Source organism: Pelodiscus sinensis, chromosome 1 (genome assembly GCF_052426305.1).
Source record: "Pelodiscus sinensis isolate ZL-2025 chromosome 1, ASM5242630v1, whole genome shotgun sequence".
NCBI classification, from domain to species: domain Eukaryota; kingdom Metazoa; phylum Chordata; order Testudines; family Trionychidae; genus Pelodiscus; species Pelodiscus sinensis.
This window is the reverse complement of record NC_143052.1, coordinates 4,057,227-4,080,975: the sequence shown is the minus strand read 5'-3', so window position 1 is coordinate 4,080,975 and position 23,749 is coordinate 4,057,227. Positions and strand designations below refer to the sequence as shown.

The 23,749-nt window shown below is 55.9% G+C and overlaps 1 protein-coding gene across 1 annotated transcript; it reads left to right on the top strand.

The window, feature by feature from the left end:
- The first annotated feature begins 1,314 nt into the window (after positions 1 to 1,314).
- Positions 1,315 to 16,719, top strand: LOC106731656 (interferon-induced protein with tetratricopeptide repeats 5-like). The gene is made up of 2 exons (XM_089777900.1): positions 1,315 to 1,445; positions 13,495 to 16,719. The coding sequence occupies exons 1-2, from the start codon at positions 1,399 to 1,401 to the stop codon at positions 14,837 to 14,839; spliced, it is 1,392 nt and encodes a 463-aa protein (XP_089634026.1). The 5' UTR covers positions 1,315 to 1,398; the 3' UTR covers positions 14,840 to 16,719.
- The last annotated feature ends 7,030 nt before the right edge of the window (positions 16,720 to 23,749 follow it).

The following is a 23,749-nucleotide window of genomic DNA, read 5'->3' as shown; positions in this document are numbered from 1 at the left end:
CTGAATGCACCCTCTCCACCCAACCCCTGCTTTTAGAGACCTCTATCCTGTCCCCACTCCGTCTCCTCTTTTCTAAGTTGAACAGTCCCAGTCTCTGTAGCCTCTCCTCATCTGGGACCTGTTCCCAACCCCTGATCATGTTAGTTGCCCTCCCTTCTCCCAGCCTTTCTCTTCCCCTCTCCCACCTCCTTTTCCCAGTCTCCCCCAGTTTTGTTCAATAAAGACAGAGTCAATGTTGGAAGAAACGTTATCTTTATTTTGTACATCAATAAGAAGAGGGGCTAGGGAAGGGTAAGTGGAAGGAGGTGAGGGAGGAATGGGGTACGAGCCCCCGATGGGGAGGACTGGGCTGGCTCTGCGGGCTTCTGGGGGTGGAAGCTCTCCTGCAGCCCCCCCGATTACCCCCTCTCCCCAGATGGCAGCCTGCGGCAAGTGCAGCCGGGCTGATGGCCGAGTGCTGTGATGTGCCCAGTGTGGGTACTCCGGGCACTCCAAGCCAGGACTGCTTTGCAAGCGGGGCACCCTGAGAACTGTCTGTCTGGGGTGGGGGTTGGGACCCTTTAAGCGCAGCCCACGGCTAGCCTGAGACAGCATCTCCACGCTCTAAGTCCTCCTCTGATGCCCTGCCGGCACTGCTTCCGGCCATCCTTAAGCCCTGTTCAGAGTCCACTTAATGTGGACATGCTAGTTCGAATTAGCAAAACGCTAATTCGAACTAGTTTTTAGTTCTAGACGAGTTAGTTCGAATTAGCTTAGTTCGAATTAACTAATTCGAACTAAGTTAGTTCGAATTAGTGCTGTAGTGTAGACATACCCAAGGTTACAAACAGAATTCTTTTTAAAAACAAGTTATGATGTTCTTTCACTGTAGTATATGACAATATTTACTTTAGAACGAAAAACAAAATAATAACCATGAAAGTCTAAATCTATTTCTACAATACTAATTAAACCATCTTCAGATATTCATAACCACAAGAATCGAAATGTATTTCTACTTCAGAATAATTTGACAGAGTATACAACATGAAGCCTATTAAGAAAACATTAAAGAGACTATCGCTGCAACTAGGAAATAGAAGAGACAGGCGCGCGCGCGCGCGCACACACACACACACACACACACACACACACACACACAGGAAATAGAAGAGACAGGCAGGCACGCACAGATACACACACACACACACACACACACACACACACACACAGAGCGGGGCTGCAGCCGACAGCCCAGGCAGGGTGACAGCCGAGCGGAACGCGGAGTTTCACTTTCCTTTCCCCGCTTTCCGCTCGCTTTCCCTTTGCTGACTCCCCCTCCCCGGGAAGGGGCGGGGGGGGGGGGGGGCGTATAAAGGGCGCCGCGGCCGGGCAGGGGCAGTCCGGAGCCCAGACAGGATGCGGCGCTGGGAGAGGAGCCCTGGCCCCGGGCTGCGCACAGCGAGGTAGGGCCGGGCGCTGGCGGCGGAGGCTTCCCCGAACCCCCGGGCGGAGCATCCCCAGCGCCCAGCGCCCTGGGCCGGCGATCCGGGCCCCCTGGCTCCTTCGCCTCCCCCGGCCCAGCCCGCGGGCTCGCCCTGCTGGGACCCTCTGCCTGCCCCCCCCGCCAGCTGGGACCCTCTGCCTGCCCCCCCCCCCCCGCCTGCTGGCAACCTCTGCCTGCCCCCCCCCGCCAGCTGCGACCCTCTGCCTGCCCCCCCCGCCAGCTGGGACCCTCTGCCTGCCCCCCCGCCAGCTGGGACCCTCTGCCTGCCCCCCCCCCGCCATTTGGGACCTGTTGTCTGCCCCCCCCACCAGCTGGCACCCTCTGCCTGCCCCTGCCCCCTCCCCCCCGCCAGCTGGCACCCTCTGATTCCCCCCCCCGGGTCATTCCTGCCTTCCCCCTTCAGCCCCCAGGGCAGCCCCCCCCGATGTTTTACACACAAACGTGTCTGGGGCGGGGATCTCCCCAGCCTGTCACCGCCCCCCCGCTGCCCTGCACCCTGGCTGGGGGGGACCCGGGCTCTCTCCGGCCCCGCAGCGCTGTGGCCCGGGGCAGGGCAGGGGAGGAGGCGGCGGGAGCCCGGGACTCCTGTAACGCCCGGCCCGGAGCTGGGACCAGCCGCCCCCGCGCTCGGAGCCCGCAGCAGCCCGGGGAGGTGGTCGGGGGCAGAGGGGCGGGGCCCGGCTTCCGAGGGGAGCAGCCGAGCGAGCCTGAGCGACAGAAAAAGCGACCTCTCCAGATTTGCCCCTTTGGGTGCACTGAGCCTACGCACCCGAGCTGAGCCGGCTCCGTCGCCTTCACTGTGGCCGCTGCAGGGTTTGCTGCCTCCTCCTGGGAGGGGTTTAAAAGGGTGAAGGGGGGCGAATTGCAGCGGGGGGTGTCAGGGTCTGAGCAGGGGGCAGAAATGTGCTGGCTGGGGGATCAAGCGCCTGTGGGGAGCGGCAGAAGAGGGGCTGAAGGGGAGGAATGGGGGGGTAGCCGGGGTTAAATCGGGGGGGGCACTGCCAGACCCTGTGCGGGGACAAAACCCCCATTTAGGGAGGGGGGAGCAGTGACCCCGCGGGGTGAGCCACCTGCTGTGCTTGGACCTAGTGGGGTACGAGGGGGACCAAGGCTTTTCTCGGTCTCCTCGCAGGATGCTGCAAGTCAGCCCCGGACCAGAGGCGGGTTCCTGGGGGTGTCCTTAAAGGCAGGGGCCTCCCAACTCCCTGACTGTCAGGCTACGTCTACACTGGCTTGATTTTCCGCAAATGCTTTTAACAGAAAAGGTTTCCGTTAAAAGCATTTTCGGAAAAGCGCGTCTAGATCGGCAGGACGCTTTTCCACAAAAGCACTGTTTGCGGATAAGCGTCCGTGGCCAATAGACGCGCTTTTCCGCAAAAACGCCACGATCGCCATTTTTGCCATCGGGGCTTTTTTGCGCAAAACAAATCTGAGCTGTCTACACTGGCCCTTTGCGCAAAAGGACTTGTGCCCGACCGGGAGCAGCCTCGTATTTCCGCAAGCAGCGCTGATTTCAGACAGTAGGAGTCAGTGCTCTTGCGGAAATTCAAGCGGCCAGTGTAGACAGCTGGCAAGTTTTTCCAGAAAAGCAGCTGCTTTTGCAGAAAAACTTGCCAGTCTAGACACAACCTCAGCGCTTAGACACCGCAGCTGCTCGCTATCCCACACAAGCGCTGCAGGACGACCTGCCGTTACAGCCGGGAGTCTGAATGCTGTGACCTATTGTACCAACAGCCCCTCCCGCAAACTGCCACTCGCCTTTGGAGTATTGAAGAGTCTTCTCTCCGTTCCTATGTCACTGCCGCTCCTTTCTCTTCCATCGTGTGCTCAACTCCCTCCCCGAGCCCACACAGCCACACCCCTCCTGTACCACAATCTCCTGCCCCAGGTCTGAGCCCTCACCCAAACTCCCCCTAGCCTGCACCCCTCCTGCACCCAAACTCCGTCCCAGAGCCTGCGCCCCACACAGGGCCAGGTTAACCTTTCATGGACCCGGGGCTAAACATATTTGTGGGCCCCCGGGAGACGGGTCATGGCAGGCAGGGACAGCCCTGCCCCATCCAGCCCGCTACAAGGGCACTGTTTACAAAGTGGCAGCTGCCAGACGCACACTGGTCTGCCTGGCCCTGCGCTGTGCTTCTTCCCCTTGGGGGCGGGCCCATGCTGCACCATGCTACCCCTCTGACCCCCTACACCCAGTGCCACACCACCCAGAGACCCCCACAAATCCCTATGCCCTCCCACACACCGCTACGCCCAGCATTCCCCCCCCAGATCCCTTCACTGCCCAGTGCCCACCACAACTGCACAGTGCCCCACACTGACCCCCCCACATGTCCCAGCGCCTCGACACATAGATCTGCCCCACTGCACAGCCCCCAACACACACAGATCTCCCCAGCCCCAGTGCCCCCCAAAAGCCCCACTCCCCAGCACCCCAAAACATGCAAACCTTCCCCACTGCCGAGCACCCCCCATCCCCTCACTGCCCAGGACCCCCCCGCCTCTAGAGACCTACTCTCCCACACCCTGACCCCCATCCACAATAGCCAGCCCTGATAGAAGGCAAGTGGCCAGACCCGGCTGTAGGATGGGTTAGAGGGGTCCATAATGGTGCCTGGTGAGCCTGGTGCCACAGTGCCATTGGCACCATTGTAAACCCGGAACTGACTGTATTCCCTGCTGTCCGTGGTGCTACTTTACTGCTCCAGGAGACTTGGTGCGGTGAAATAATTTACCTACATTCCCTCAAACTGTGTCACACATTTTGAATATTTAAGAGTCTCTTCTCACTATATCTCTACATTGCGGTTTAAAGTAAAAGGTTCAGAAATGTGGCTAGTCCCAGGGAGGCGCAGAAACAGACAAACTATTACCAAATATCTTTGAAACTTTTATTAAAGGGCTTCTACGTATAAATTATGATTGATCAGTTTCTTACATACGTAGGCACCAAATAATTATTAGACTGTCCAATAAGCAAAATGCAATACAGTAAAGAAAATTCCCTGAGGCTTTTCTAAATCTTAATAGTTGTTAACAAGGGACCAGGGATTAACAGTTACATTTATATCAGTCTTACTTATAAGACTAATCATTTACCTAAAACTTTGAACACTACTACTTAACAATACCTTGAAACAATTTCAGATAACAATACTTACATTTAACAGACACAAACTACCACAACAACATATTTGGTTTTCGTTACGTTTGGGATACGTTACGCTCTACAGGAACTCGTTTGGTTCGGTGAGCGGAAGGTGGCCCTCGGGTGATCAGTCCCCGGACCTGGCTCATATTCCGCCATCCAATGTTTATTCGGGATTCCTCAGTTTGATATAGGAGGGGTAGCTGTTTTTTAGAGAGAGCTTTTGCACGCTTTTTGTGCTAGGCTAGCAGACAGGGTCTGCTAAGTGACAGGAGTAAGGGGGTGAGGTTGGTTTCCTGTTTTTCCTTTTCTGCCTTATCGGGCACAGCACAGTCAGCACAACCAGCACGAACTTTACATGAACATTTCAGGTCTGGTTTTGGTTCCTGTTTGTCGCTGATCTTTAAGTTACATAGTGTAAGGGTTTTCATCAAGGGGAAGTTGACCTTTTGCTTGGATGGCAATACGCACGAGAGGCCTGGCCAGCAAAGAGCCTGCTTCCACATACATGAAGTCTCATAACAGTTCACAAATGTGTTTTATCGGCTGATGTGATTCCCTGAATTGCGCTCTCTTCTTGTAATCCATTTTAATTATAGTTTTGCTCTTTTGAAAATGTTATTTCTATTACTCTTATTACTCTGAACACTTTGTCATTTATCTGTATTATCACTGTGCAATGCTGTTTATTTTTTATTTTAATAGCTAATGCTCATCCACAGATTTTAAGTAAGTAGTTGTTGTTGGTTTTAGGAATTCCATCTGTGTTTCTATTATAGCACTTGCTATGGTTTTTGTACTTCGATTTGTAATTAGCAGTTTTTAATTCTACCTTTTTTTTTTTTAATAGCACAAGTTTATTTTGTTGGGTCATGTGACTTCCAGTTCTGGGCGCCACATTTCAAGAAAGATGTGGAGAAATTGGAAAGGGTACAGAGAAGAGCGACAAGAATGATTAAAGGTCTAGAGAACATGACCTATGAAGCCAGGCTTCATGAACTGGGCTTGTTTAGTTTGGAAAAAAGAAGATTAAGGGGGGACATGATAGCGGTTTTCAAATATCTAAAAGGGTGTCACAAGGAGGAAGGAGAAAATTTGTTCCTCTTGGTTTCTGAGGACAGGACAAGGAGTAATGGGCTTAAAGTGCAGCAGGGGAGGTTTAGATTGGACATTAGGAAAAAATTCCTAACTGCCTGGGTGGTCAAATATTGGAATAAATTGCCAAGGGAGGTGGTGGAATCTCCCTCTCTGGAGATATTTAAGAACAGGTTAGATAGACATCTGTCAGGGATGGTGTAGACAGTGCTTGGTCCTGCCTTGAGGGCGGGGGGCTGGACTCGATGACCTCTCGAGGTCCCTTCCAGTCCTATAATTCTATGATTCTATAACTGATTTCCTGTCCTGTTTTCAACAATTCCTTTGCCTTTGATCCAGCAATGAGGATTGCCTTTGCTGCATTTATCTTGGCTGTGAATCCAGCCCTTAGTGTCCCACGTTCACAGTGGTTGCTTGTGTGTAGAAGTTGACTCACAAATATTCACTATGGCTGTGTCTACATTGGCACCCCTTTCCGGAAAAGGGATGCTAATGTAGACTTCGGAATTGCAGATTCCGCGGGGGATTTAAATATCCCCCGCGGTATTTGCATTTACAAGGCTGCCGCTTTTTTCCGGCTTGGGGATAAGCCAGAGAAAAGCGCCAGTCTAGACGCGATCCTCTGGAAAATAAGCCCTTTTCCGGAGGATCTCTTATTCCTACTTTCAAGTAGGAATAAGAGATCCTCCGGAAAAGGAATTATTTTCCAGAGAATCACGTGTAGACTGACGCTTTTCTCCGGCTTATCCCCAAGCCGGAAAAAAGCGGCAGCCATGTTAATGCAAATACCGCGGGGGGATATTTAAATCCCCCGCAGATTTGCCTATTCCAAAGTGCTACATTAGCATCCCTTTTCCGGAAGGGATGCCAGTGTAGACACAGCCTAGGGGTATGTCTACACTACAAAGTTAGTTCGAACTAACGTCCGTTAGTTCGAACTAACTTTGATAGGCGCTACACTAGCGCTCCGCTAGTTCGAACTTAATTTGAACTAACGGAGCGCTTAGTTCGAACTAGGTGAACCTCATTCTACGAGGATTAAGCCTAGTTCGAACTTACTACTTCGAATTAAGGGCTGTGTAGCCCCTTAATTCGAACTAGTGGGAGGCTAGCCCTCCCCAGGTTTCCCTGGTGGCCACTCTGGCCAACACCAGGGAAACTCTTCTGCCCCCCTCCCGGCCCTGGACCCCTTAAAGGGGCACGGGCTGGCTACGGTGCCCCTGCCAGGTGCAAGCCTGCCAGCACCCAGCCAGCAGACCCTGCACCCGGCACGGATCAAGCCACCCACCCGATGCCCCCCAGACCTCCCCCTCTTCCCGGGACCAGGCTGGCGGCTCCCGGGAGCTTGCCCGGGACCGCAAGATGCGGGCACCCGCCTGGTCTAGTGCGGACATCATGGACCTCATCCACGACCTCCGCACTAGGCGCAGGAAACTGGCCGTCTAGGGCAGGAGAGCTGCCAGCCTGGCCACCCAGGAGCAGGTGTGCATGAAAATCAAGGTGGTCCACTGAGACCCCCGACCCTGAGCCCCGAGCTTACAATGGCCGTCCTGGGTCAGACCAAAGGTCCATCTAGCCCAGTAGCCTGTCTGCCGACAACGGCCAACCCTAGGGACCCTGGAGGGGATGGACCGAAGACAGTGACCAAGCCATTTGTCTCGTGCCATCCCTCTCCAGCCTTCCACAAACAGAGGCCAGGGACACCATTTCTACCCCCTGGCTAATACCACTCCATGGACCCAACCTCCACGACTTGATCTCACTTCCCTTTAAACTCTGTTCTAGTTCTAGCCTTCACAGCCTCCTGCAGCAAGGAGTTCCACAGGTTGACTCTTTGGTTTGTGAAGAAGAACTTTCTGTTACTAGTTTGAAGCCTGCTACCCATTCCTTTCCTTTGGTGTCCTCTAGTCCTTCTTTATGGGAACTAATGAAGAACTTTTCTGTATGCACCCTCTGCACCCAACTCCTGCTTTTAGAGACCTCTATCCTGTTCCCCCTCAGTCTCCTCTTTTCTAAGCTGAAAAGTCCCACTCTATTTAGCCTCTCTTCATCTGGGACCTGTTCCCAACCACTGATCATTGTAGTTGCCCTCCCCTCTCCCAGCCTCTCTCTTCCCCTCTCCCACCTCCTTTTCCCAGTCTCCCCCAGTTTTGTTCAATAAAGACAGATTCCATTTTTGAACACAATTGTCCTTTATTTTGTACATCAAGAAAAGGAGCTAGGGAAGGGTAAGTGGACGGACACAATCTGCAATTGTGTGTCCAGGAAGATTGAAGTGTTCCCCTACAGGTTTTTGTATGTTGCCATTCCTAATATCAGATTTGTGTCCATTGATTCTTTTACGTAGGGACTGCCCAGTTTGGCCGATGTATATAGCAGTGGGGCATTGTCGGCACATGATGGCATATATTACGTTAGTGGATGTGCAGGAGAATGTACCAGTGACAGTATGGCTGATCTGGTTAGGTCCTGTGATGGTGTTGCTGGTGTATATATGTGGGCAGAGTTGGCACTGAGGTTTGTTGCAAGGATTGGTTCCTGAGTTCGAGTTATTATCATGCATCTGACGAAGTGGGTCTTTGCCCACGAAAGCTTATGCTCCTACACTTCGGTTAGTCTCTAAGGTGCCACAGGACTCCTCGTCGCTTTTGCCGATTCAGACTAACACGGCGACCCCTCTGATAGATGTTTAATTGTTAACCCATGCAATTCCATAATTCTTGAGGCCTTTTAAGGCATCAGGCACCAATGAGTAACAGGGCAAGTAGCTGTTATTGCAATGGTGGGTTACTAGTTCCCTCATTGTTGTGGGCATCTTTACTTAAATATGCTGATGTCCCACTTGCCTGTGTTGTTTCTAATAGATTTCTTATTATCTCTGGCCAAACCACTTTTATGGTTGGTGTGCAAATTTACAGAAGCTAAATATTTCATTTGTGTAGCCATTAAAGCAAAACCAATCCAGTGGGGGAGAGGGCTGGTACCCCACTCCCAGTCCTCTGTTCACGTGATGCACTCCTTGCTTCCTTCCAGTTCCTTTTTTGTTCACCTGTGGAGACGTTGTTAACATTCTCCTGGCCTAAACAATTACCAAACTATTATCCTTTCACTGAATTTTAAAGTTGTCAATTCACTAAGTTTAGAGTTGCCAATTGATTGGGCCCAATTATTAATTTTGTTGGTTTAAATTGATGCTTCTGCTTTACTCAAATTATCCTTTCGTTAAAACAATATCCTACACACAACAATATTTGCAATACGTATTACAATTAAGACACACAAGACCAACTTGGACAGAACACAAACTTACTATGTCATGACACAGAACCATGTTTTTTTGTTGGTTGTTTTTCTTCAGCTGGCACCAGCGCTTTTTGATGATCTGAAAGACAAGAAAACATTTCTACCCCTGTCGGGGTGGCTCATTATAACTTAAAATACTGCCTAAGATCTGCTAGGGGAACCGGTTACAGCTAGTTCCTTACCACTTCCGTGGGCGAGTGAGCTGCAACTTTCCGAAAACAAGAGCGCTTCATCGGTACTCGTGACCTTCCACTCGCTTGAATTACCTCTGAGTTGCTAGCCCTCCCCAACAGTGGCATGCCTCAGTTTCCCTCTTGTACCACAGATCAGGCTTAATGTGCGAAGCTATAATGCTTTTCCTTAGCACAAGGTGTTGGCTGGCCAGTTACTGTTCCAGCAAGCAAAAAAGCTTTTATTTTCCTGAAAAGAATCATATGTACAAAGTTACAGGCTTACTTATGAGGGACAATTGGTTTCACACCTCTTGAGAACAGACAGGCAGTCTGCACCCTGTCCGTTCAGTGGCTTATAGGAAACTAAATCTACATACACCAAAGAAGGGGTCTGCTGGGTCTAGAGTGTCAGATCTTATCAGCAGCTCACGGAATAAGGGGAGTCGTCACTCCGTCACACATCCGCTCGGTCTCGAGGTTCGGCTGACCCCCTTGCGTTCAGAACAGTTGCACAAGAGGGCTTATTCCTGAGCGGGAGCATCATAGTTCTTGTGCAAGAAGCCCTGATTTCATACATGTGAACGGCAGTGTACTTGTGCAAGAACACCGGGCCAGTGTAGACAGGCAGCAAGTTTATGCGCAAGAGCGGCCACTTTGGTGCAAGATCACACCAGTGTAGACACAGGCAAGGGGGGGAGGGAGGCAGAGGCAGGGAATCAGCTGGCTCAGCATGTCTGCATGGTTTGGGGGGAGGTGCAGGGAAATTGAGCTCAGCTGGGTTGCAGAATGGGGAGGTCCGGGGAGCTGGGCTGGGCGGTGGGGTGGGGTGTGTGTGTGTGGAGCTCAGAGCTCAGTTTGGCTGCAGGAGGAGGGAGGTGCCGGGAACCGGGGCTAGACTCAAGGGGAGGAAGGGACAGGGAATCAACGCTTGGCTCTGAAATTTTGCGGGGTTTGGGGGAGGTGCAGGGAAACGGGGCTCAGCTGTGCTGTGGGGGAGGCATGCAGGGAACCAGAGCAGGGCTCAGCTGGGCTGAGGTGGATGGGGGCGGGCATACGGAACCGATGGGCAGCTCAGCTGGGCTGGGAGGGGCTGCGGGGAACTGGTGCTGCACTCCCTTGGATTGTGGGGGGTGGTTTTGGGGGGGGCGGTGCAGGGAACCAGCAGGGGTGGGCAGCTCAGTTGGGTTGCAGGGGATAGAGGTGCAAAGAAGCCTAGTGGGGCAAAAGGGGGGGGACCAGGAGCCCTGAAATGACCTCGCCTGGTCCAAAAATCCCTCATCTGGGACCAGTCAGGTCCAGAAGGTGCCAGATCAGGGAGGTCCAACTCCTACCCAAGTCCCCTCCTTGCACCCTCCCTCGTAGCCAGACACCCTCCCCCAATCTGCTCCTGCTCCCTCCCCCTGGCCAGACACCCTACATCCAGCCTGCTTCTGCACCCTACCTACCACCCAGACCTTGCCTCTGTCCACCCCCCACCTCCCTCCCAGATCCTGCACCCCATCCCTATCCTGTTCCTTGGCAGCCCTGCCATCCACCCTAGCACCTAGCTCCACCCTGTCCTTGGCCCCAGCACCCTGCCTCACACCCCAGGACTCAGCACCACCCTGTCCTTGGCCCCAGCACCCTGCCTCACACCCCAGGACTCAGCACCACCCTGTCCCTGGCCCCAGCACCCTGCCTCACACCCCAGGACTCAGCACCACCCTGTCCCTGGCCCCAGCACCCTGCCTCACACCCCAGGACTCAGCACCACCCTGTCCCTGGCCCCAGCACCCTGCCTCACACCCCAGGACTCAGCACCACCCTGTCCCTGGCCCCAGCACCCTGCCTCACACCCCAGGACTCAGCACCACCCTGTCCTTGGCCCCAGCACCCTGCCTCACACCCCAGGACTCAGCACCACCCTGTCCCTGGCCCCAGCACCCTGCCTCACACCCCAGGACTCAGCACCACCCTGTCCCTGGCCCCAGCACCCTGCCTCACACCCCAGGACTCAGCACCACCCTGTCCCTGGCCCCAGCACCCTGCCTCACACCCCAGGACTCAGCACCACCCTGTCCCTGGCCCCAGCACCCTGCCTCACACCCCAGGACTCAGCACCACCCTGTCCCTGGCCCCAGCACCCTGCCTCACACCCCAGGACTCAGCACCACCCTGTCCCTGGCCCCAGCACCCTGCCTCACACCCCAGGACTCAGCACCACCCTGTCCTTGGCCCCAGCACCCTGCCTCACACCCCAGGACTCAGCACCACCCTGTCCCTGGCCCCAGCACCCTGCCTCACACCCCAGGACTCAGCACCACCCTATCCCTGGCCCCAGCACCCTGCCATCTACACTAGCACCCAGCAGCACCCTGATCCTTTTCCCAGCACCCTCCCAGTCACCCTACTGCCCAGCAGGACTATGTCCCTGACCCCAGCACCCTGCCACCTGACCCAGCATCCTTCCACCAGCAGCACCCTCTCCCCAGCCCCCACTTTCACTCTGTCCCCTGCCCGCACAGCACATTTGGGACCACAGTAGTGAGGCTTGGGGTTTTTTGGAGGGTTGCTGGGTTTTGGTTTTTTTTTTTTTTTTTTTGCATCTCACTTGTGTGGCCCCAACTGACTTTTCTGTGGGTCAGCGACCCTTGACTCAAAACAGGTTCCTCACCCCTCTCATATATTGAGACAATGCTAAAACCTTTGGAGTTTGACAGAATATTTTATTTCAAAATGAAGCCAGGCCAACAAGCCCCCAGTTGGGGCCAAACCCCCATCTCACTGCAGCATCATAACACTCCTGCACCATTTTTTGTCGTTACACCGGCCCGGGCGCGCTGACTCCTTGGCTGAGCATGGGACCGAGCAGAGAGGAGAGTGGGAGGGGGGGCTGCTGGGTGTCCAGCTGGGGGGGGGGGTGCAGAGAAGGGCTCTGTGTCCAGACAGAGCGGGCGGGGGGAGCTGTCTGTCCAGCAGGGGGGTCTGAGTATCTGGCCAGGCTTGGGGGAGGGAGGGTTGAAATGATCTGTGTGTTTAGGTGGGGGTGGGGTGTCTGTGTGTGTGTAGCCAGGCACAAGGGTGTGGGGTTGGGGTGTCTGCAGGGCCGTGACCAGTGGCTCCTATCGCCCAAGCCGGGGTGATGGCAGCGAAGCTGCCACCAGGTTTGTTTAGCAGCCTTTCCCGTCCTTCCTGCGTCCTCCCGCCCGCCTGGTGTTAGGAGACACCCAACTGAGATGCTGATTCGATTTTGCCCCCCACTTCCGTCTTGTCTCCCTGCTCCCACCAGCTTGTGACGTGTCCTCCAGCTCTCTGTGTTCATGACTTAGCTGGGGGCTCTGGTCACCTGCCCCCGCCATACCCATTTTAAAGCCTCCTCCCTTGACGCATGGGAGTCAAAGCCAAAATGAACCTCCTGGTCACAGCTCCCGCTAAGGTGGATCCGTGCGCCACCGCGCACAAAACATTCTTCCCCCGCCACCTCCTCTGGACAGCCGCGCAGCAGAACCTGTACAGCAGGCGGGGCTGGCTGATTTGCTGTGATGAGGGAGCCACTGGGGCGGGGGGCCAGGACCTGTCACAGCCGCATGGCAGGACGGACAACTACTCCGGTGGCGGGGGCTTCCACATGGGCGGGAGGGGGCCAGGGTCTGTTCTTGTGGCTGGGGCTGGGAACGGGTCCTGCCGCACGGCGCGAGTCGGGGCGGAATTCCTGCTGCGGCAGCTGGGAACGTCTCTGTGTTAATACCTTGGGTGCTACGGTGGCACACGTCCAAACCTGCGCTCCTGGTGTACATTTTGGCTTTGATGAACGTGCGTCCGATATTGCAATAAGTCAAATATCTTCAGCCCTAACGGCGAATGGCACAACCAACCGAGGTACAGCCAAAAAACGTGCAATGTTCCCATCTCCAGCTCTGGGGTGGAGGGGCATTGAAACCAGTCACTTCACTGTCACCCTTGTAAGCGGTTCCTTCCCCAGGAGAAATTCTCCCGACTACCCGCGCGGAGCTCACCACACACTGCCTGGGCTGCAGGGAGTCGGGTCGCTTTGCAGGGGGGCTTTGTGGGACACAGGAAGTGCTAAGTGGATTCCACAAAGGTTGGGGGAAGCCCATCCACAAAGGCCCCACGCCCGGCGGAGGGGGCATCAGACACGGCCCTCCGAGCTCCGCGCCAGGTCTGCACTTTGCAATTGGCTCTTAAGCAGACAGAGACCTCGTCCCTCCATAGTCCCCACCCCACGACCTTAGTGTGCTGGGGAAATTCATTCATTCAACGGTGTCTGGTTCCCCCTCTCTCTGCAGCTCCCTGCCGCTGAAGGAGAAGCTGCAGGCCCTCCAGTGCCACTTCACCTGGGACTTTGAAATCAGGGACAAGGTGGACGCCGTTCACCTCCTCCTAACGGTGGCTCTGAGGATTGCCCACACTCCCTACCCGAACCAGGCCGCGTTGCTGGCCCTGCAGGCTTATCTCTGCCACCTGCAAGGGCGATATGAGGACGCTCTGCAAAGCCTTAAGAAAGCTGAAGAGTTCCTGGCCAGAGATCACCCAGGTAACATCCCCCGCCAGGCCCTGGTCATTTACGGGAACTACGCCTGGATCTACTATCACCTGGCCCATTACGACGTGGTGGAGCGTTACCTGGACCAGGTGAGCCAGATCTGCCGCTCCCTGAACAGCCGCTCGCCGTACGCAGCTCTGATCCCTGAGGTCCACGCACACAAAGGCTGGTCTCTCCTGGCAACCGGCTTCCGCAACGGCCAAGAGGCCTCAAAGTGTTTCCAAAGGGCATTGGCAGAAGACGAAGCCAATGGGGAATTTCTTGCTGGGTCGGCAATCGCAGCCTTTGCTTCATGGTTCCACTCACATGATTTTGAATACAAGTCAGATGCCAAAAAGAAGTTGAGCGCCATTATCCAGGAAGAGCCGCAAAACTATGAAGCTAAGATGTATTTAGCCAAGATCCTTCAGAGGTGGGATAGACCCCAGGCAGAAGCCCTGGTCGAAGATGTTGTTCGGAATAGCCGGGACCCCGAGGTCCTGAGAAATGCAGCCAAGTTCTTTCAAGGAGAGTTCCTAGAAGAAACAATTGCTATTCTAGAGCGAGCAATCTCTCTGGACCCCACTTATCACCTCCTTCACTATGACCTGGGTTGTTGCTACAAGGAAAAGCTGGTGGTGGCCGACACGGGTAGGAGAGAAGAAATCTTGGCAGCGGCTACAGAGGCCTTCAAGATGGCTGTGCAGAAAGATCCCGCCTTTGTGTCTGCAAAGCTGGCGCTAGCTGAAATGCTCGGACAAAAGACACCTGAGTATCAAGAGGAGATTTACCTCAACCTCCTGAGCGAGGTGTCCACCCTCAGCAAGAGGTGCCAGCAGGCCGTCTACCTTCACTGGGGGGACTTTCTCCTCTACACGCGGGAGTCCCTGCCCGAGGCAGCTGAGATTTACAAAGCCGGTTTTGCCATCGCAAGCAACCCCTGGGAGAAAACAGCACTGAGAAATAGGCTGCAAGAGGTGGCAGACGTATTCCGGCAGCGCTCCCAGACCACCGAGGCTGCAGCCATACAGCATGTCCTGGAACGGAACACAAGTCCCAACTACAAGAAGTGCACCTCTCATGGCCGGACCTGGAGACTGGAGATGTAGTGAAAATGGGAGAATCCACCAGCAGCGCGGGACTCCTGCATTTGGAGACACCTCCTCACACTGCCCCCTGCTCCTCTCCAAGGCCCCACCCCGCTCAGCCTCCTCCCCAGGGCCCCACCCACACTGCCCCCTGCTCCACCCCAAAGCCCCACCCCCGCCTAGCCTCCTCCCCAGGGCCTCACCCACACTGCCCCCTGCTCCACCCCAAGGCCCCACCCCGCTCAGCCTCCTCCCCAGGACCCCACCCACACTGCCCCCTGCTCCACCCCAAGGCCCCACCCCCGCCTAGCCTCCTCCCCAGGGCCTCACCCACACTGCCCCCTGCTCCACCCCAAGGCCCCACCCCCGCTCAGCCTCCTCCCCAGGGCCCCACCCACACTGGCCCCTGCTCCACCCCAAGGCCCCACCCCCGCCTAGCCTCCTCCCCAGGGCCCCACCCACACTGGCCCCTGCTCCACCCCAAGGCCCCACCCCCGCCTAGCCTCCTCCCCAGGGGCCCACCCACACTGCCCCCTGCTCCACCCGAAGGCCCCACTCCCGCCTAGCCTCCTCCCCAGGGCCCCACCCACACTGCCCCCTGCCCCACCTCAAGGCCCCACCCCCGCCTAGCCTCCTCCCCAGGGCCCCACCCACACTGGCCCCTGCTCCGACCCAAGTTTGCTCCCTCTCCCCCCCCGCCCTGCTATTCTGAACTGTCTGCCTCCTCCCTCCCCCCATCGCCCAGGCCTCAGGGTGGTCCTTGGGGGAGGGGCAGTGCAGGGGAGGCTGTGGGGGGAGAGAAGGAGCCAGTCGGGCCTCGGTGGCAGAGCGCGGGAGGGTCCACCACCCGGGCACCCTTCCAGCAGTAGCAGCCTTGGGACCCTCCCCCACCCCAGTGTGTTCCCTCTGCAACACATCTCCCTGTGCACCCCGGTGAGATCTGCCTCTGGCTCTGTGCACCCTGCCTGCAGCCAGCAACGCGGACAGTTCCCTCACTGATGCAGTACACACACCCACCCACTCAGATACACACTCATACTCACACACACATACACACTCATTCACACACAGACAGACGTGCACACAGAGACACATACAAACAGACTCTCAGCGACACAAACACAGAGACACACGCATAAGCTATTTCGAAATAAGCTATGTAATTTGCGTAGCTTGTCCTGGGTGCTGGGTAGACACATCCCAACAGAGATACTGATTAGAAGTGTATAAGAGTCCTTAGCGCCTGTCATAACCAGGAGAGTTGACCAGTAGCCTCGTGGCTAAGGGGCTTACCTAGCCAGGTATCTGGTCAGCCGATAGTAATGCAAGTAGGGATTTCAAACTGGAACAAAGAAATTTTTATCTTTTCCCTCCGGGTATGTCTACACTACCCCGCTAGTTCGAACTAGCGGGGTAATGTAGGCATACCGCACTTGCAAATGAAGCCCAGGATTTGAATTTCCCGGGCTTCATTTGCATAAGCAGGGCGCCGCCATTTTTAAAACCCCGCTGGTTCGAACCCTGTGCAGCGCGGCTACACGGGGCACAAACTAGGTAGTTCGAACTAGGCTGAGGCAGAACAGTTTCTCCAGATACTAAGGGAGACAGAAAGACACTTCTGTCCCCAAGAAGGACTTCTTACACGTGTATGTAAGGAAACGTTTAGCTAGTCCGTCACGTTTTATTGTATTCTGGTTTGGGAATTTGGAACTGAGGTCTGTGCTATTAACCATGTTTTTTTCTTTGTTTAACAGTGTTTTTTCTCTTTTGCAATGAAGCTTGTTAACCCAGAGAATTTTGTCTGAGTGTATCAATTTGGTGGCTCTTACCATCTTGCCACCTCAACTATGCTCGCAACTGCAGTTTTGTTTTGAAAATAAAAGCTTGTTTTCTCTTGTCTAAGTAATCGGTATCGGTTCATTTTTGTGTCCTGGGAAGTCTGTCTGCCTGTCTGCCTAAGGAGTCAGCTTCCACAGACGGCAGCTTGTTTTCTCTTTTCTTTTTTCAAGCTCTTTGGGGGAAAGGAGCTTGAGGTGCCCCTGAGGTTTTAGGGAGGAAGTTTTCCCAAGTGATCTTTTCCCTGGTTTGCTGGGAGTACTTCGGTGGTCGCAGCGAATATCGTGGGGGGGAGTTTTTGTACCAAAGCCTGTAGAGATCCGGTTTTGGGGTCCTTTTGCAGGCTCCCACGTCTGCCTTTGTCATGCCAGAGTGGGGAACGGCCTTGACAGCGCCGGGGCGTCACTGGAGACGGATGGACAGACGCCGAGGCAGCGCGGTGCCCCGCCAGATCTCCAGCCTCTGGCCGCCCGAGAAGGAGGCTTGTGCGAGTGGAGCTGAGAAGGGGAATGGACTAGATTGCGCCCTCTCCATCGCTTGTCTGTTGCCATAGATACGGAATAAAACTACCCTAAGGATACTGGCCTCACTGGGCCCTCGGTCCTTCAGCCCTGCTCTGTACGAACCCCGGAGTGCTCTGATCGCCCCCCCCCCCAAGAGAGGGATTCGTAACCGGGGGGGGCAGAACCTCCCTTGTTTTCAGCTGGGGGGAGCAGCGTGTCCCTGGCTCTGCATGGCAGCTGGCCCTTTAGCGAAGTGCCCAACAGAGTTTGCCTAACCCTGGCGCTGTCCTGCCGTAAACCCTTACCCGGCAGATTCACACAGCCAAAGGGTCCGGGTCCTCGCACCAGCTCCCCTACCCTGGATGCCGGCCAGACCCCAGGGCAAAGCCAGTGACCTCTCCGTTAACATAAAACCCAACATCACGTATTCCAAATAATCTCCGGGCACTAACGGAAGTTCACCGACTGTTCCTCACACGTCCCCGGCCTCCCGCCCCGGCCCTGGCTGCGCTGCGGTGACACCAGGGGTCCGACCCCTGCTCAGACGGTGTCCACACGTCCTCAGGCTCCAGTGACATGACCCCAGCACAACTCCCCTCCCCATGTGGGGTCATGTCCCTTCCCCCGTCCCCACCCCGGGCCAGCCACTTGTCTAGTGACCTCTTGCTGTGCTGGGCCCTTGCTGCTCAGAGCCCCCCAGCGTTGCGTGGCACGGCCAGAGTCCACCCCTTCCTCTGTGGCCCCTCAGCTCCTTGCTATAGCTCAGCCCTGGCCCCCCCTTGGCATGGTTGGTCTGTGCTGCCCCAGCTCCCGGTACTCCAGCTCCCGGCTGCCCCAGCTCCCGGTACTCCAGCTCCCGGCTGCCCCAGCTCCCAGTACTCCAGCTCCCGGCTGCCCCAGCTTCCAGTACTCCAGCTCCCGGCTGCCCCAGCTCCCGGTACTCCAGCTCCCGGCTGCCCCAGCTCCCGGTACTCCAGCTCCCGGCTGCCCCAGCTCCCGGTACTCCAGATCCCTGCTGCCCCAGCTCCCGGTACTCCAGCTCCCGGCTGCCCCAGCTCCCGGTACTCCAGCTCCCGGCTGCCCCAGCTCCCGGTACTCCAGCTCCCGGCTGCCCCAGCTCCCGGTACTCCAGCTCCCGGCTGCCCCAGCTCCCGGTATTCCAGCTCCCAGCTGCCCCAGCTCCTGGTACTCCAGCTCCCGGTACTCCAGGTCCTGGCTGCCCCAGCTCCCGGTACTCCAGCTCCCGGCTGCCCCAGCTCCCGGTACTCCAGTTCCCGGCTTCCCCAGCTCCCGGTACTCCACCTCCCGGCTGCCCCAGCTCCCGGTACTCCAGCTCCAGGCTGCCCCAGCTCCCGGTACTCCAGCTCCCGGCTGCCCCAGCTCCCGGTACTCCAGCTTATGGCTGCCCTAGCTCTCGGCTGCCCCAGCTTCCAGCCCCGCTCTGGCTGCTGCTCTCCCCTTAGCTCTGCCCCACAGCCCCAGCTCACACTGAGGCTGGGCCCTGGGCCCTGGGCCCTTGACTCTTGCACTGGCCTGTCCACCCTGTCCATCCAGCTGACATCCAGCGTTGGCATCTCCCTGCTGGCTCGGCGAGCCGGGTCCTTCTTTCCCTTTTTCCCTCTCCCCTTCATGGACTCTGTGGGGCTGTGTCTGCCAGCTGGGAGGGGGGCCCAGTCCCTGTACCCGTCTGGATACGGGCCAGCGCTACTCCAGCTGCACATCCCGGGGGAGCCTCCATTCGGATAACGTGGGGTCCCCTTTGGGCGCTGCAGGGACCCAGAGGCGGAGCCGGGATGGAGCCATTTGTCCCCCTGAGGGCTACGGGGCCTGAGGAGCCTGCATGTCGCTCCCCCTTCCACCGGGGCGCCCCCTCATTGAATGGGCAAAGGGGGGTTCGCACGGGCTGTACCTGACTGCGGGGCTGGTGGGGAGAAGCCAGCGCCCTCTGCTGACAGCCTGAGAGAACTCCAGTGCCTAAAGCCAGCCAGTGGTCCCGTGGTCCCTCAGGCTGTGTCTGCACTACCACGTGATTTCGAAATAACTCCCCAGTGCAGACAGGCCCTCTGGGGTCACAGGGCCACTTGTTTTTAAAGTTACAGACTCACCCGGCGACCCCCTCACCCATCAATCCCTGTGCCGCTTTGGATACTTGCTACGCATTTCTCCTTCCCCAGGAACCGGGCCCCCCCCAGGGCTGGCGCACTGCTAGCGGTGAGAGCCCCAGGGCTCCCTCTCGCCCAGCGTCCTGTCTTCCCAGCGTGGCTGGTGCCAGACGCAGACTCCGGCGGTCGCTCAGCCTTTTCCAACCCTTCATTCTGCTCAGGCGAGGAAGAGTCCGGGAGAGACGCACGACGTGTGTCCGGTGGCACCATGGGGCGCGAGAAAGCGTCTCGGAAAGCAGCGCCGAGGGGGGTGGGCCACTGGGCTTTGCTCCAGGGTAGATGGATGTTGGAAACCCGCATTTCAGTGCATGCCAACGGCCACACAAGGGGGACGTCGGCATGAGAACCGAATCGCTTTCGGTGATCCCTCAGAGTTGCAGAACTGGTTTGTATTCGTGTGTGTGGCACGGGGCTGGGGCAGTCTGCTGTCTTTGGGGGCAGGGCAGGGCATTATCCCCCTGCGGCTGAGTCCAGCTGGCCACCCTACACCTCAGGGTAATATAGCCTAGTGGCCAGAGTCAATATGGCCACCCCCTCGTTAGGGCTGCGTGGCTCCAGAGTGGCTGCAGCAGCAGGCCACTGACTCAGGGTTTGTGGCAGCTAGGTCGGGGGGCTCAGGTTAGCCAGCTAGGGGGGTCCCACAGGTTCTCCACCCGCCGTGACATCAGGGGCTGGGTGTTGCTGGATGTTGCAGTCTGGCTATCCCCCATGTCCGGGTGCGTCGTCGCTCGTGCTGGAGCCAGCAGTGCCCCGCCTCGCCCTTGGGCTGTGCCGGCCTGCGCTAGGCCCCCTTTTCTATCCCGGCTCCAGCTGGAACATGGCCAGCGGAGGAGCATCACCCCGGCCCACGGAGGGCGATTTACCCCTTCAGAGCCAGCACCGCGCCGGTGCAGCCTACGCCCCCGTGCTAACCAGTTCTCTGCTAAGAAATGGGCCGATTCTCCTTCGAAGTAGTTGACAACGCCTTGCGCCGCTTCCCCTACACTGGCCCTGAGGGTTAACTGCGTAACACGTAACGTAAAGTATACTAGACTTTTCAGTTTGGAAAAGAGGAGACTGAGGGGGGATATGATAGAGGTCTATAAAATCATGAGTGGTGTGGGGAGGGTGAATAAAGAAAAGTTATTCATTAGTTCCCATAATATAAGGACTAGAGGACACCAAATGAAATGATCCTGATGAAATGCATCCCAGGATACTCAAGGAGCTGATAGAGGAGGTATCTGAGCCTTTAGCTATGATCTTTGAAAAATCATGGCAGACAGGGGAGATTCCAGAAGACTGGAAAAGGGCAAATCTTGTGCCCATCTATAAAAAGGGGAATAAGAACAACCCAGGAAACTACAGACCGGTCAGTTTAAAGTCTGTCCCAGGGAAGATAATGGAGCAGATAATTAAGGAAATCATATGCAAACACTTGGAAGGTAATAAAGTGATAGCGAATAGCCAGCATGTGTTTGTGAAGAATAAGTCATGCCAAACTAATCTGATAGCTTTCTTTGATAAGATAACGAGCCTTGTGGATAAGGGAGAAGCGGTGGATGTCATATACCTAGACTTTAGTAAGGCATTTGATACGGTCTCGCATGATATTCTTATTGACAAACTAGGCAAATATAACTTAGATAGGGCCACGATAAGGTGGGTGCATAATTGGCTGGATAACCGTAGTCAGAGAGTTGTTGTTAACGGTGCTAAATCCTGCTGGAAAGGGATAACAAGTGGAGTTCCTCAAGGGTCTGTTTTGGGACCCGTACTGTTCAATATCTTCATCAATGATGTAGATATTGGGATAGAGAGTACGCTTATTAAGTTTGCAGATGATACCAAACTGGGTGGGGTTGCAACTTCTTTGGAGGATAGGGACATAATTCAAAATGACCTTAGCAAGTTAGAGAAATGGTCAGAGGTAAACAGGATGAGGTTTAATAAAGAGAAATGCAAAGTGCTCCACTTAGGAAGGAACAACCAGTTCCATACATACAAGATGGGAAGCGACTGTCTAGGAAGGAGCATGGCGGAAAGGGATCTAGGGGTCATAGTGGACCACAAGTTGAATATGAGTCAACAGTGTGATGCTGTTGCAAAAAAAGCAAATATGAGTCTAGGTTGTATCAACAGGTGTGTTGTAAGCAAAACTCGTGAAGTCATTCTGCCGCTCTACTCTGCACTAGTTAGGCCTCAGCTGGAGTACTGTGTCCAGTTCTGGGCGCCACATTTCAAGAAAGATGTGGAGAAATTGGAAAGGGTACAGAGAAGAGCGACAAGAATGATTAAAGGTTTAGAGAACATGACCTATGAAGCCAGGCTTCATGAACTGGGCTTGTTTAGTTTGGAAAAAAGAAGATTAAGGGGGGACATGATAGCGGTTTTCAAATATCTAAAAGGGTGTCACAAGGAGGAAGGCGAAAATTTGTTCCTCTTGGTTTCTGAGGACAGGACAAGGAGTAATGGGCTTAAAGTGCAGCAGGGGAGGTTTAGATTGGACATTAGGAAAAAATTCCTAACTCTCAGGGTGGTCAAATATTGGAATAAATTGCCAAGGGAGGTGGTGGAATCTCCCTCTCTGGAGATATTTAAGAACAGGTTAGATAGACATCTGTCAGGGATGGTGTAGACGGAGCTTGGTCCTGCCTTGAGGGTGGGGGGCTGGACTCGATGACCTCTTGAGGTCCCTTCCAGTCCTATTATTCTATGATTCTATGATTCTATGAACAGTTTACCTAGGGCAGGGTCGGGAAGCTATGCCTAGAGAGAGGTAGCTGGGGGGAGGGGGCGGGAAGAGATAGATCTAAATGTAGAGAGAGAGACCTCACCACTTGCACTGAGCGGGGTTCCCAGATGCTGATGGGAGCCGGGGGCCAGAGGGCAGGAGACCAGCAGAGCAGAGCCCCCAGCACGATCAGACAGGAGATGAAGAAGCCTCAATGGAACTGATACAGTTTAAATCCAGGTATCAGAACAGTTGTTCTTGGGGCAAGGGTAGGAGTTTGTACAGGGACAGGACAATGGTTCGAAGAGACACTGGATTTGTTTAAGGGTTAACGGAGGTGAGACAATAGACTGAGCACCCCTGGCTAGGGGGGATGTTCCTTGAAGGAATTCACAATGCAAAGAAGCAGTTTCAGGATTTGGATGTCAATAGGACCGTTACTAGAATTGGTCTGATAATGACTAATTGGGGTGTGAGCAGGCCTGGGTTCATTAGCATCTGGAGCTGAGATTTCCCATCAGGCCGTGCGTCTCTGCTTTCGGTATCCCATAGTTCAGTGCGGTTCCTGCTTTGGAAGAGCTGGTCCCCATGCTGTATGCCAATGGGGATGTCTCTCTGTTCTAGCGTCAATGCACATGAGGCCGGGGCGTCTCCTTAATTCTACTCCCCTTGTCTGGAGGGGTTAGCTGGGTCTCCCCCGGCCTTTTCATGGCTTTGCCTCTGATTCAAGCAGAGGCCTGGGGGAAGGGGATGGTTTTCCATGAGTGTCACTCTCCGGCTCCCCAAGAGCACAGGGCTGACAGGTAACACTGGTCCGTTCTGACAGATCCCTCGCCCAGCCCCATCCTGCCGTCTGGGCCAGCCCCTTGCAAACCCCGATTCCCCCAGGTGAGCACTGAGCCCCTGCGAGTCTCCTGCCTTTCTCCTTCCGTTCCCAGCTGCCCGCTAGTCTGGTGCGTGGGCACCACTCCCCCTCCCCATGTTTGTGTCCCTTCTGCCTTGGCCATCGTCCCCAGCCAGCTGGGCTCTTCTCCCCCCGTTAGCCTGACTGGCTTCCTCTTTCCTGCCCCCCTGGATGGCCCTTTCATAGCACTGACCACGGTGCCTTGCGGTGAAATCCACTTTCTGTGTCTGCTCCTGGCCTCTCTGGTTACAGCCGTGGGCATGAGCGGTGGGTGAAGTTAGAGGTGGGGGAGGCAAGCCCCCAGCCCCGCCCTTTCGCTCAGGACCCAGACCCATGTGAGCCCCCCACCCAGTACTTTAGGGCGGGTGGGTGGCGGGTGGTCGCAGCCTCCCCGGGCCAGGAGCATGGGGAGGGCAGGCGCTTTGGGGCAGTAACGCTCCGCCCTGGTACGGTGACAGTAGATGCTCTGGGGGTGGAGTCTGGGCGGGGCCAGGCTGGCGGTTTGGGAAGGCAAAGCCTCCTCCTGCCTCGCATACCCCCCGCCCCATGGCCAGGGGCCAGCCTTAGCCAGGTGCAGCTGCTAGCCATGGGGGGGCAGGTCCCAGGCTGAGCCGGATGGAGCCTTGAAGCTCTGCAGGCTCAGGCTCCCGGCGCTGGAGGGGCCTGACGCTTCCACAACAGCTCACTCCGTCCCCGCTGTGGGGATCCCGGGTCCGTGTGGAGATGGGAGCAGGAGGAGAGGGGTGGGCCGGACGAGAGAGGAATGGCTGGTTGTCACAGATCGCTGGGGGACGGGAGGGAGGGGGATCGATT